General features: G+C 32.0%; 1 protein-coding gene across 1 annotated transcript; it reads right to left on the minus strand.

The window, feature by feature from the left end:
- Nucleotides 1-1,053: 1,053 nt before the first annotated feature.
- On the minus strand, nt 1,054-5,201 carry LOC120090232 (uncharacterized). The gene has a single exon (XM_039047788.2). The coding sequence runs from the start codon at nt 2,142-2,144 to the stop codon at nt 1,284-1,286; it is 861 nt and encodes a 286-aa protein (XP_038903716.1). The 5' UTR covers nt 2,145-5,201; the 3' UTR covers nt 1,054-1,283.
- Nucleotides 5,202-15,670: the final 10,469 nt, after the last annotated feature.

Raw genomic sequence — 15,670 nt, forward strand, 5'->3', positions numbered from 1 at the left:
CTAGGTACGTCCTACGAATGAAAGTTTCAATGCATATATGAGACAGCTCCAAATGACCCAAATTGATGAAAAGACAATGGAAGCTAGAATTAGAGAAATAATTCTCTAGAATTAGGTTTTTCAAACTCTTACTTATTTCCTTGTTTTTTGTTTTTTAAAGAAAGGTTACACAAAAAATAAAAGAAAATATAATATATTTCTAATATTCCAAATATGAAAATATATTTACTTAAAAACTGCTTTTTAATGACAGTTAATTTTAGTCATAAACTGGTGATACCAAAAAAATGTCAACATAGTCTTTTTTCCGATTTCAGAATTTAAGTAGATGTAGAACAAGAAGGAATGAGGAACCCATCAAAAATATAAAAATCATAAAAGGGAGAAGTTGAGGGATGAGGCACCCATAAAAAATATAAAAAAAGACATCTAATGTTTTTTCTAGTATATATATCTTAGATATTGGAAGAATTTTAAAATCTTCATTTAATGGTAGTAGGTAATTGTTTATATTGATTTGTTATTTTTATACACTCAACATCTAGAAGCTAGTTTAAACTGATTTAAAGATTTAGAGCTTCAAAACTCTCCACATTTTTTTTTCTCAATATAATTGTCTAACATTTCACACGAATGCTAATTTATATGTATGTATCTAGTTATGGGGTTCAATTGACTCTTATTTCCAAAGACTTACACGGCACGGAGAGGTTCATATGGAAAATAGGGTTTAAATACTTGAAAAAGTTAGTCGGGTTATGTCTTAAAGTTTAATACTCGGACAGATTAATACCAAGATCAATGAATTTTCGAACTACACAAGAAAAACATGTTTTTGAGAGTGCTGTTTCTTAAATGTTTTTAGTTGTAAATTTGATCAATGTTTGTCCATAGGTTTTCTGTAGAGTTAAAAACACTCACATTTAGGCAATTATTATAATTATTAAAACTAATTTTAGGTACTGGGATAAAATTGGAGGGTTTTGAAGCTGAGAAAATGATATGAGAGAGAAGAGTATATGAAATGACAAAAATGAAGAATAAAAAAATAAATGATAAATTAGGATATTATTTTTGTCATATAAATACTGTCATTGCCAATTTGCCACCAAATCACTTCGCAAAATTTATTCCATGAATTCATCATAGAATGAACAGAGCAGAATGTTTAAATAAACCTTCTCCAAATGAAGGCTCTGAGTTGAAGAAGAACAACAAGAACAAGAACAAGAGGCAGACTCCATCAATGGAATCTTCTTCTCCAACTCGCTTCTGTTTTGCCTTTACAGAAGCAATTTCGAAATCGCCAAGCAATTACTGGCGTACTTGCTCATCCTCGTGCTAAGACTATCCAATGGAGAATCCACTCCCATCTCTGCAAATGTATCATCGCAAGTCATCAGATCCGTCAGTACGGCCGTAAGAACACTCTCCATTCTACCAACGTCGTGAACATCGATCGATTCCAATCCAGCTTTTAGATCTTCAATAGCTATATCGAAATTCTCCAGGCAAGTATCGTAACACGCGATTTCCACATTCGATGCTGATGGATCTTTACGAAGTTCCTTCAATGTTGCAATTGCTTTCGTCACCTCTTTCATCGATTGCTGAATTTCTGTTTTCAATGCTGAAGTAGGATCCACCGTCATTCCATGGATCTGAGATGAAATCGAGGTTTTACATAGTTGAGGATTGCTAGTCACATCGCAGATCTCAACCAGATCCGTCGTCGTGCTTGATGCGACCGACGATACCAAATTATCCGAAGGCAATTTTTGAAATTCAGGTAGTCCTGAGTCTTCTTCAGAGGCGGATTCCTGCTCCTCCTCCGCCGGAGCGGAATTCGTCGATGGTGAGGGAGATTGAGGCGGCGAAACCGTAACCGTAGCCGGCGGTGCTTGTGTCGGTGGAGATTGAGGCGGTGAAACTGTAACCTCAACCTGCGGTGTCTGTGCTGAGGGAGATTGTGGCAGAGAAGCCGTAACTGACTCTGTTGTCTGTGGGGCTATTTGCGGCTCAATGGTTGGTGGAATAGAAGTTGATACAAAGCCCAAAGCATTGCGAGGAACACAAATGGCAATGGCAGAGGAGAAAAGAGAAGAGAAGGCGAGGAGGAGGAAGACATTATTGATGAGCTCCATTTTTATTCTGCCGTTCTCTTCCTCCAGAGAACAATAAGATGAGAATGGTGAATGGGAAGGGAAGATGGAGGAGTTTATGAAGGGAATTGATGGAAGAGATGGGCTTTGTAGAAGAAGGGAACAACAGCCATTGGAAGCTTAATCAGGTAAGTGCTTGAAATAGCTTAACATTTCTTTTGCTTTGAAAATTTCTGATTGCATTTTCACCACAATCTCTCTCTCTCTCTTTACTATTTATAACATTAACAACCATTTTTAGAAATTTTGGGTTGATTTGGTACATTGGATTATTGGATATCCATTCTTTCACAACTAAAATACCCAAAATCAAGGTGAAGTTTCAAATTCCTTTTTCTTCTGTTTTTCCCCCCATTTTGTGGATTTAGTTTAATCCAGCTATTATTATATATTTGCTTTCTAACTAGAACATGATTCAACTTGTAAAACATATCATTTAACTTTTATAATATATCAGTCATACCTTCAATATAAAAACTAACTCAAAGTAGTAGTAACATTTGAACTCATTCAACATTCTCATCGAGTTTAATGTCATAAGAAAAAATTACAATTTTCTAGTAAAACGTATCAATAACCGATTTTAAGTGCCAAAATGAACATAGCTTAACTACTATAGTGTTTGTACTATCAACCTCGAAATCAAATATTCGATTCCTCCACTCCACATATTGTCAAAAAAAGGTTTAAATCCTATTTTAGTCCCTAAACTTTGAATATCATTTTATTCTGGTCCTTAAACTTTCAAAAACATTCATTTTAGTCTTTAAATTTTTAAAGTGTATATTTTAATCCCTACTATTAAAATTATGTTAACTATTCAATAGAAATTTGAGGGAGCTTGTATTTTTGGATGACTATGCTCTAGACATATTGAGCAAAATGAAGGTGAATAAAATGTCAACAACCAATATACCAAAATAGTGAATGACCAAAATTTTGGATTAAAAATGTCTTTTAAATTCTCCTAGAACATCATTATATAATAAGGACCATAATAAACACTTTTTGAATGTTCAGAGACTAAAACGTACAATTTTAAAAGTTTAGGGACCAAAATAAACAATATTCAAAATTCAAAGACTAAAATGGACACTTTTTAAAATTTAAGGACCAACATAGAACATCATTCAAAGTTCAGGGACTAAAATATGATTTAAACCTAAAAAAAATATAAACAATTTAAGGCCTCTGAGGTAAGAAATCTGAAAACAGAAATTTGAAAACAAAGGGTTCAAGGAAAACAAAATAGTATTACATATTTTCAAATATTTATTTGGTAACAAATTCATAAATTAGACTCTAATTTAAACAAATGTTTGAAATGTGTTTGATACTATATATTTACAAATCATAAAACTACTAGTTGTAGTTACCCACTAATATTTAATTGGTAATAAAATATTATTAATTTATTTATGAATATGATTTATGTTAAATAAATTTGTATAATTATTATTTTATAATATTATATAATTTATAATACATTACATAAATACATATTATTTTCTTAAAAATTGAATTGAATTTATAACATGACATATTGTATTCTAAATGTTTTTATCTTTATTTAATATAATTCTGCATTTCAAAATTTAAATTTTAAAATATAGAAACAATAAAAACATAAAAACGTTGTTTTCAAAATTTGCATTGTTTAGATCATTGAATCATGAAACAGTCTTTAGAAATAGAATTTGAGTTGTATGAACACATATTTGGTCAATTCAGTAAATCTAAAAATAGAATTTGGATTCTCTACCAAACAGACTCTTAGATATTTGTATATAAATTCAATATCATCTCATTCCCCTTTGTCTATGTACGTACTAAGCATAGGCCAAAGCCATCATACTCATGCCCAACATCACAATGTTTACCATAAATTTAGATAATGGTGACAACATGCATCGTAATAGTGATGTTCATTTTCTTTGCTGGGAGAAGGAGGGGGAAATTTTTCCCTTTTTAATTTACTAGTTAAACACTATGTGTGTTGTACGTGTTTTTTGACATTATACCTACTTGAGTTGAATTTGAGAAAAATATATATCTATTATTAAAGATTAAAAAAATTAATATTTGAATAATTTAATAAAAATGTAATTTAAGGAGATTTTTTTTTAGAAAATTGTAATTCTTATGTTAATTACATTAATTATTTTGATTATAAAGTTTCTAGAACCATTGAAATTTAGGTACGGATGGATTTAGAAGTTTTCATTATATTTAAATTTTAGATTTCAATACTGATATTCTTACCATTTACAAATTTTAATTTAAACTAAGATGTTTTTTTTTTCTATTTTTGTATATTTAATAATAATCTTTAAGAATTTGATTTTATCGGGATGATTTGATTGTCCTCTTAAATTCAATTTTTTTTAATTAATCATGTTTTGTAAAGCTATTATCTTTTTTAGTTTTGAAATTGAATTTTGGAACTCTTTGTTCAAATCTTTGGTTTTTTATCGATTTAAATCTTTGATATTAAACCAACAAACACACTAAATTGAATTAAAATAAAACTGAACCACTTTTATTGGAATTGAAAATCATTACTATTCAATTCACTTTTATTGGAGTAAGTTCAAGAATAATGCAATTTTTTAAAATAATCACAAAGTTAAGGTATTGCAAAAAAAAAATTCTAAAAAAGTGGTTGAAGAAACAAATGTTAAAAATTTTTGTCAATAAATATTGATAAAAATAGGGTAGTGGTAGTGTTGAAACAAAGATAAGAGACTAACTTGAAAGATAAGAGACTACCCTAATTTTATCATTTCTTTCCTTTCAACCCTTATTTTTGTCGATAAATATTAAGATAACATTATTTTATAAAAAAAAAATCTTAAAAAGAATATTTGATCTAAATCTCAATCTAAAGAAAAAAAATTAAATCTCAATTTCAATCTCACGCAAAGGAGTAGAAAAATAATTAAATAAAAATAAATATAAAGAAGATTGTCTTGATCCCTCGTTCTTCTCCTTCACCTAATTTATGGCTACACTTGTTCAAAAAAGAAAAAAAAAAAAAAAGAAAGAACTAGGGTTAGAAATTTAGTTAACTACAGCATAAAAGTTAGCTTAAATGTGTGGAAAAAATAGTTAAAAATAAGATCCCGTTTGTTAACCATTTTGTTTTTAATTTTTGTTTTTTAAAATTAAGCTACTTGCATCTTTGAACTTTTTCATTTGTTATCTACTTTTCACCCATGATTAAAAAAACTAAGCCAAATTTAGAGAATTAAAAAAAAAGCATTCAGAAAGTTGATTTTGTTTTTGGAATTTTGATAAGAATTCAACCATTATACTATGTAAATTATGGTAAGAAATATAAATGAAATAGACTTAATTTCAAAAATAAAAATCAAATGATTACCAAATGGGATCTAGACAAATATAGGGGACTAGTGCACCCACAAATATATGAACAATTGGATAAAATATCTATCTATAGAGGGAAAATTAAAAGGATATTGTACTCTTATAAACTATTTAGGAAAATATTGTTGTTTTCAAACTATTTGTAAAAATATTGTTGTTTTAAATAAGTCGAGGGTTGAAAATTCGACCTAGATAGGTCAAATTTTGAACCCTCGATCTTTTTTTTTTAGGAAAATATTGTTGTTTTCAAACGGATTCTGTCATCTCAGCAAGTCTGACTAAATAACGAGCTAATGAATCTCCTTCATTTTGCCACTAAACTTCCCAATCAAATTAGAGAGCGAGATTATGAGAGACAGCGAGAGTTTGAGAGAGCAAGAGCGAGATTGAGAGCGAGAGCGAGAGCATGAGTGTGAGCGTGAGCATGAGCGAGAGCGAGAGCGAGATTTTGATAAAGAGCAAGAGCGAGATTTTGATAAAGAGCAAGAATACCGTACAAATTTCCCCTTTTTTTCCTTTATAATTATTACACATTCCACCTTCTTTTTTCTAATCCTTTCTTTTTTTTTAATTTTCCATTTTATAAAAAAAAATTCTAAAAATATTTATTATTTTATTTAAACTCTAAAAAGAATAAATTAAAAAAATAATAACTCATAAAAATAAAAAATGTAAATTAAATATCTAATTTATATAAAAATAATTACAAAAATCAATGTGTCCCACAAGGCGGACGTCGTTGATTTCGAGTTGGTTGTCGTCGTCGACTTCGAACTTGAGGTTGCTCGGGTTCTTCTTGATGTTACTCTGGTACCTCTACAGGCACTTCATAATATAAATATTCATTATGCTCTCCACGACCCCGACCATGTCCATGCACGTATGAAGACGAAGGACCAGCCTCTAAGTCATAATGTCCTGAACCAAATGCTTGCATCATCATCATCGGACTAACATAATCAGTTTGACTCTGCGTCTGCGTCATAGGGGTAACTCTTCCACATTATATGCAACCTCATCAAACTCATCTTCTTCCCGAACAGGTCCTCTACGTCTAGGAGCTGGTGGAGGAACAATAGGTATATCGTACATATAATGAATTTCCTCCATATAGCTTTGGTTGTCAATACATATAACAAGAACCTGGTTCAGATCATTCGCAACTTCACGGAGTCTACTGTTGTTCGATCTCTGTGAATTATAAAACAATTAGACAATATTTAAAATAAATTTTAATTAAAAAATTAGATAATATTTATTCATTTACCAGATGACCCATAGCTGCTCCCGGACGAGTGATGTAGCGTTTTGTGATATTATTATACCAATGAATATATTCTGGAGTGACATTTGTGTCAAACTATTCAAGAGAAACCCCCACTCCAATAAACCTTCACGATAGTGCCATCGCACTACCAAATGTGCAACTTTTTCGAACCAATCTCCAGTCTTTAAGTCAATATCATGCAGTACGGGTTCAGTATTATAAGGCGATGGGATATCCTGCTGAAAACCGAATTGTCTCATCACCCTGTCAGGAAGATGTCACTCACCAATGTGAAAACATATGACAGGACTCATCGTACGCCATATGTTTTGACCATTCGTACAAAAATTAGGCAAAGTATGCACAATAATTTTGTACGGCTCCCATATAACCTGAAACACAAAATATTATATTAAAGAATATTAAAGACAAATACAATAAAAATGTGAATAAAATAATCAATTAGGTTTAGTGTAATGTACCTGTTCAAGTTGAAGTAGATCAAACATGTATCTATACTGGTTGACTACATGTGTGGCTGTCCTAGTCACACAAAATTTGTCTCTACACCTAAATTTTCAAATTGATAATTTAGAATTTAAATTAACTAGATCAGTGATATAAAAATTAAATTGAATTAAAATAATATACCGAGAACCGTAGGCTCGTCCAACTAACTGAGCGTCATTAACATGATGTAGTTGTGGAGCCATTATTGGAAATTGCTCCCAAGCCCATAGTTGCAAAAGTATGAGAGGCCCAACTATCTCTCGAACCTCAGGTCTTGTTGCTTTGCATAGTTGTCTATACAACCATGCCAAGCATGCTCCACCCCATGAATACCGCCCCGCATCATGGAGGTTAGCTAATAGTGGTAGGAACATCAAGTGAACAAAATGACTTGATTTATCAGAAAACAGACTTTCACCCATCATTTGTAGTATATATGCTCGTGCATATCTTACGACGGTTTTCTCGTCTGCATTATCTGTGAGCTCAAAAAATTGTGTTCCTAATCATATTAAACTTAACCTCGATCCTTTAATCTTGTCAGCAGGTGGGGTCGCACCGAGATACAGTTGACAAACTTCTAACCGGTCATCGTACATCACTCCGGTGACCGGCTCACCGTCAACAGGTAACCTCAACAACACTTCTATGTCTTGTAGAGTGATAGTGTACTCTCAAACAGATATATGGAATGTATGCGTCTCGGCCTCCATCTTTCGACCAAGGCTATGATCAGATGTCAGTCCAACTGAATAAATCTTAATCTGGAAACCCCATGGAATCCAGATGTGCGCAGTAGCGGTAGTATTCGAGAGTGGAGCGGGATAGTGCGCTGGAGAATTGCCTCTCGACGTCTACAAGATATTTCTCCAGTAGTACGATCTCGCCATGCAACATATGATCGATGAATGGACTGGTCGTACAAAACATCGGGATCAACAGGTCCTGGGTTTAAAGCCATGATCTGAAAAATAATATATATATTAAAATTGACTATAATTGAATAGTAGAGAAAAGTGTGAGGGTAAAGAATAATGTAAAACTTTATTGATTACAATAAAAAAAATTGAATATACAATAGATTATTATAAAAAAAAATTAAATATACGATAAATTATAATAAAAAAATTGAATATACAATAAATTATAATTAAAAAATTGAATATACACTAAAATGAATATACAATAACAAAATTATTTATTTTTCAATCCCTAACTATCTGGAGCCCGTCTTAGTAACGAAGGACACTTCCTTCGATTATGTCCTAACTGGTTACAAAATCCACATCGTTGTCGAGTGGCTGGTTCTGTCCAATCCATCTCGTTGTGATAACGTGAACTTTTCGGTCTACCAGGTTTTCTCAACAACGATGGATCAGGATGTAAGACGGGCATATTAGGGTGTGTGATCCAGTAATCTTCAAGCGGTACAAGTTGAAATTGAGGAGAGTAACATTCAGCATACGTTGACAATTTGTAGTAGTCCTCAATAAAATCTTCGTAGTTCATGTTAAAATGTGAGCAAACTGCCATAAAATGCGAGCATGGAATGCCAAATGCTTGCCATTTGTTACATGAACAGTACCGCTCGGACCTGTTTAGCCTCAATATTTGAACATTTCCTTCTTTGGCATTAAGACTATGACGTCCGGTCTTCACATGAAACACACCTTCTTACCGATCGTATGATTGTACTTCATGTTTACTAGATCATGCAGCCCATTTATTTATTTTGTCGTGTGCATACCTGGATTTTTACTCCACTTAGTATTATAAAATATGTTTGAAATAAATTATTAATAATATATATATATATATATATATATATATAAATAATATTACCGGGTGTATTTATCTTGACGCTCCAATGCATCCCTTATTTCTTCTCTTCTTTTCTCGAAATAGTTCACACATTATCTGAGCAAGAGTATTTATAGGCAACATTCGAGCTCCTTTGAGGACTCCATTTATGCACTCTGATAGATTTGTCGTCATCCACCCATATCTAAATCCTCCATCATGTGCTTGAGTCCATTGCTCTAAACTAATATTGTCAAAAAAACTCAGACAGCTCCGATTTATTCCTTTGATATCTTCAATTGGTTTGTTGAACTTTCAAATTTGAAACTGACACCCGGCACGATAAACATAATTTTTCAATGAATTAAATTTATACTTTTTATTGAAGTTGCTGACGATATGTCATAAGCAGAAACGATGGTGACATTTCGGTCCCGTCCAACCATTTGCTAGGTTGTTCACTGCTGTAATTATACCAGTATGTCGATTTGAAATTAAACACACCTCTTCGTGTGTTACAATTTCTCTCAGGTTTTTCAGGAACCATCCCTATGAGTCTGCAGACTCTTCATCAGCAACGACAAACGCAAATGGAAGTAGATGGTCGTTCGAGTCAACTGATGTAGCAATCAACAGTTTTCCTCTATATTTGTCATACAAGTGTGTACCATCTATCTGAATGATCGGCTGACATTTATTAAAAGCTTCTATACAAGGACCAAATGCCCAAAATACAGAAGTTAGGATAACATGGCCTTCAGTAAGCGTTTCTTTAACTCGCCACTCTACTCGTGTTCCGGGATTGGTCTGCTTAACCATATATAACCACCTAGGCAACAATTTGTAAGACTCATCCCAATCACCGAATACTTTAGCCAACACTTTTCTTTTTCCCTCCCATACCCTATGGTAAGGAACATGATATCCAAACTTTGATTTAATGTCAGACTGCAGTTGTACCACACTGATAGATGGTTTTTCTCTTACGGCGTCACAAAACTCCAGTGCAATCATTGATGAATCCAATTGCACGTGACTTTGACTTAGTTCTTGAATAAAAACATGTATGCTGCTCATCATACTTAGTGATCTCGAACAAGCCATGCGATTTTTTCTTTATTGCACGAAGTCTCCACTTGCAACCTTCCTCCCACTTCTTACACCGAATTGTCCAAATCATCGGTGTAGATTCAACAACCTCGTATGGTGCGTGACACTTTATAGCAAAACATTTGACCACGTGTTGTAGCATTTCCTTGTCTTGACAAATCATTCCTTTATACAATTGCATATTGTCAATGTCCACAGGAGCTACAATTGGGTCATGTTCCCGAATGCTATCCAATACATTCATATCCAAATCATTGAATGTATCTGAAAGCATCTCATGTTCACGACCATCGAAATCCAACTCTTCAAATTCGTCATCCGTTTCTGTTCTGAAGTCTCTGTACAGGTTGTTAGCCACCATATCTTCATTATCACATGGCGATGCAACTGACTCCAGATCAGGATCGATACATTGAGTTGGATCTTCAAACTGGTTAAATGATGTATCAGGATCCACCCCTATCATATTTACATTTACATACAAATGCACTACATTTGGCACTGACATTGCCATTGAGAACATCAAGTTCATAGCTTGTGCATTCGAAATAGGGAATGACATATATCTTATTGATCCTGATGGTTCTAGATTGGGATGTCTATATATTATTTCTATCTGATTTGCTCCCATATCTACACTAAGTAACATCCCAATCATTTGAATGAATTGTTTAAATACAATTCCACTGTTCACATTTATGGTAAAACTCCCACTTGGTGGTTGGTCATACTCAACTCCATCAATACCATCAATCATATTACCATTTGTAAACAACAAAAATCCCAAGCATTTGCCTGCCATTTTCTATAAAAAAAAAAAAAAAAAAGACAAACATCAATTTTTTGTATTATACTTTTTATAAGAAGTATATTAAAAAATATTAAATTTTTTAGTTTATAAACATAAACTTTTTAAGTTTTATGAACATCAACTTTTTAAACATAACAATAAATTATACTTTTTATAACTATTTTTAAACATAGCACTAAATTGAACTTTTTATAACTATTTTTAAAAATAACAAAAATTAAACTTTTCAAATTAAAATGAGGTAAACTTTTTAAAACTATTTTTTCAAATTTAATACAAAATAAAAAATTAAATTAAATTAAACTTTTTCAAACTATTTTAAACTATATTTTCAAAGTTAATACTAGAAAATATCAACCTATCACAATAAACATAACAACAATAATTTTCATATGAATAAACTAAAATTTTCAAACTATATTAAACTTTTGAAACTATACTAAACTTGTTAACTATCACAATAATTTTGTATTAAAACATAAATATCAACTTCTTAAACATAACAATAAACTAAATATTTTAACACTATAAACATCAAAGTTAATACTAAAGAAATCAAATATCATATGAATAAACAAAAATTTTCAAACTATATTAAACTTTTGAAACTATACTAAACTTGTTAACTATCGCAATAATTTTGTATTAAACTATAAATATCAACTTCTTAAACATAAAAATAAACTAAACATTTTAACACTATAAACATCAAAGTTAATACTAAATAAATCAAATATCATAAGAATAAACTAAACTTTTCAAATATCATAAGTTCAACTCACAGATTCGACGGTAGTTCTCTTTTTTCCTTCAAAGTGACAACGTTCGCCCTTTTTTCATGTTATTTGTTATCTGAAAACAATTACAAAAAATTAAAAAAAAAAAAAACTAGAATCTATAAAAAGAAAATAATAATATAAGAACAAAAATAAAATTTATAATTATTCTTAAAAAATAAAAATTTAGTAGAGTAACGAACCAGTATAGTTATGTGAGAATAATTTGTATTAAACGAAATACAAGAAGAGAAATGGAAATGGAAATGGGAGGAGAGGAAGATGATTTCGAAGGCTTATTTTCGAAGGTAGTGAGGGGGCAGTGAGCTATGAAGGGGCAGTGAGCAAATCAAGGGGAGAGGAGTGAGCAAAATCAAGGGCAGTGAGTCTTCAAAAATTATCGAGGGAGTGATTGAGGAAAAATGAAGAGGATGGTGGTTTAAAAGGATGTAGGTCGAGTGTTCAACACTCGACCCACAGGTTTAGGGTGGTTGAATAGGCATTAAGGCTATGGCAGAGAGGCATGAATGCGTCAATGAATGCATGGAATCGGAGCAGGGAATCGGATAACGTCAATGCATGCAGGGAATCGTGCAGGGGAATCGGAGCAAGAGCAGCTCGGTGATATATATGCACTTTTTCAGACTTATGGAAAGTAAATAAAGTGAAGATGATTTCCATGTGGCAGACCACGTCAGCTGACTGGTTGCCCGTTTAATCCATGTGGCAGACTCAATCTTGCTCTCGCTCACAATCTCGCTCTCTCAATCTCACTCTCTCTTACAATCTCGCTTTCAATCTCGCTCTCTCCTACAATCTTGCTTTCCATCTCGCTCTCTCCTATAATCTCGCTTTCAATCTCGCTCTCTCTTACAATTTGCTTCACCCACTTATCTTCCTTGTCAAGGGTTGAAGTTTCAACTTATGTATGCCAGAACTTCAACCTTCGACAATCTAATATACAAAATTAGCGAGATTCCCTTCTAGAGCGAGATCCTCATCACAAAATTAGCGAGATTTCCCTTTCTATGTCGAGGGTTGAAGTTTCGACTCATGTATGTCGAAACTTAAACCTTCGACAACCCTAATTTACGTATTGTTTCCATGTTTTTCTCTATTTGTCGAGTTCTCAACGTTCGACCTCTACATTAGTCGAATCCTCAACCGTCGACTTCTAGCTTCGAAATCCCAAAACAACAATCTTTCTCTAATAAGTTTCAAAACAAAAATATTTCTCTAATAAGTTTTGAAAACAACAATATTAATATTAAAGGTCCATCTATAGAGGTACAAAAAGAAGAAAATAAAGACGTTATCGAAAAGATATATATATTATAAACGAAAAAAATTCATACCTTCAAAAGAGTTCTATTGAGTTGCAAAATAAAAGACACGTTGTTAACAAAACAAAATAATAAATAAAGAGGTCAAATAAACAAAGGGAACTGGTGTAAATATCTAAAATAAAAATGGGAGAATAGGCAAGAAGCTGAAAAAAATATATAATGAAATTTAAAAATAAGAAAGAGGAAGAAGAAAAAGAGATACTTTAAAAAATTGTAGCATAATTTAGTCCATTTATAGAGAAAATTTAGTTTTAAAATTTAATTTGATTAAATTTAAATCAAATATTGAAATTATTATATAACATGATATTATTTAATGATTTAATGTGAAATTACCTAAGATATCTATCATCAACCAAAAGGGATAAAAGAGACAAAAGGAGAAATCAAACTTTCTTCCCCTTAGCCTCTTTTAAGGGTATTTGACATTTTTTACCCCCCTCCAACTTTATTTTTGGAAAATTAGACATTTAAAAAAATATTTTTTTGACCCATTTGATGAAAGTGATGTAAGCAAAGAAAATTTAACATGGTTAATTACTTTTCTACCCTTCCCATCTTATTAAATTCAAATTCAACCAACCCTCTTTATCTATTCTTTATTACTATCAAGTATCAACCACTAATTAAATGTTTTAGCTTCAATATCCATTATCCAATTTTTGGATTTTCAGTTTTTCAAGTTTCAATTTTTCATAATTCATGTCATATTTTTCATATTTAATTGAAGACCATTTTTAAAATTAGATATTCATTATTCAAAATCAAAATACTTTTTTTTAGACAAACAAAGACAACAAGAGAAAAAAAAAATTACCTAACTTCCTCATCAAGAATGATGAGGAGAATATAATCTGGAATAAACTCTTTCCAAGCGAAGAGAGACTCGAAATGATGCCAAAGTCAAGAAAGCATGAGCAACTATCTTCTCCTCACGGGAACATGACAACAACTCAAGACATTAACATGTTGGGGTTGATGTCCTAAGCCTCTCTTGTATTCTCGTAGTTTGTAAACTTTATAAACAAATTGCTATCAATAAACTAATTATGAGCATATACTCAATCCAATAAACTAAGATCCTAGGTTATTTTATGTAATTAAACATGTATGTACAGACATACAAGTGGACTATGTTTAAAAGATAACCTGAACAATCTGTAGTAGATGGATAAGGTTGGGTACTTTATCCTGGTGACATTATAGATATGACCTGCTTCGTAGTTGTTAGAAGTGTTGTAAAGTGCTACAAATGATCTGGTCCTAATCATTCATGTGGAGACATGTGAGCTAGGGTATCCTATACAAAAAGTTTATATAAGACCGAACCACGAAATAAATAGTCTCTCTTTATAATATCGTTGTTAGAAGAGACTTACATTTCACTAGGATGACCATAGGTGACTTGTCTTGAATTCTGGGTGAGTTGTGAACTCCTGTTTATGAAGTCGGTCCTTTGATTTGCATGAGTGAGAGTGGCCAGTTTCGTGTACTCAATATGCCTACCATTTTGGGGATTCATCTGATTGAGGAGCTGAGAACACAGATACACAAGAAAGAATTCACTTCTTCCCTATTGTTAGAGTAAGTAGAGAAATTGCTCCCTTAAGGGCTGAATCCAGGGCTTGAACAATGAAGCGCCTTACCCTCTCCTGATCAAAGAGGGGTTCGACTATAGTTGGATTATAATTAATTGTTTATTAGAGGAATTAGTGGTACTTAAGAAGTTAGATATAACTATAGGGACAAAACGGTAATTTTGGCCTAGTTGTACTTATGAGCAATTTATGAAGGGTCACACACTGTTGATTGGTATATTCAATGAACACATAAATATATCTATAGTGCGAATAGTGCAGCTATCGGGCTTTAGTGGAATGACTAACAGTTAATGGAGGTTGATTGATTTAATTAAAGAGCTTAATTAATTAATCAAATACCATTGGAGCTTCAATCGATAGGTCTATAGGGTTCTTTTATAGCTCAATTGGGATTATTGAGAATTGAATTAATTTTGGATTAATTTGAATAGTTCAAAATAATTGAGAAAATTAATTATATATGATATAATTAATATAATGTATGTGATACATTATAATATAAAGTTTTATTTGAGAGAAAATTAAATTTTGTGAAACCCAGATTTCCATTTTCCCTACTTAAACAGGAAATAAAAGGGATTAACTAAGTATAAGTTAAATCCTATGTCAAAGAGTAGGAAAATTTTAAGTGTTTAAATAGATTGGAAAATTTTAAGTGTTTAAATAGATTGTTGAGCAGCTTTGAAATAAGCTTTAACTGGTGAAAATTTGGTTAAGTATGAATCAAAACAGAACTATGCGTTGGAGGCTAGGAAAAAAATATTAGACAAATGTGTTAGCCTTATGCTAAGCATTGGTGTTGTGCCATGCGTTGGCCATTAGAATTTGAGAGGTTATTTGGGTATTGAAAGAGGTTGAAGTATGGCCGAGAGGAAAGGCTATGCGGGGACAAGCATGCGG

Source organism: Benincasa hispida, chromosome 11 (assembly GCF_027475165.1).
Source record: "Benincasa hispida cultivar pf3 chromosome 11, pf3_genome.v1.1, whole genome shotgun sequence".
NCBI lineage: Eukaryota > Viridiplantae > Streptophyta > Magnoliopsida > Cucurbitales > Cucurbitaceae > Benincasa > Benincasa hispida.

Bases quoted from the DNA above. Each gene is read 5' to 3' on its own strand.
- LOC120090232 (XM_039047788.2), bottom strand. From the start codon at position 2,144: ATGGAGCTCATCAATAATGTCTTCCTCCTCCTCGCCTTCTCTTCTCTT.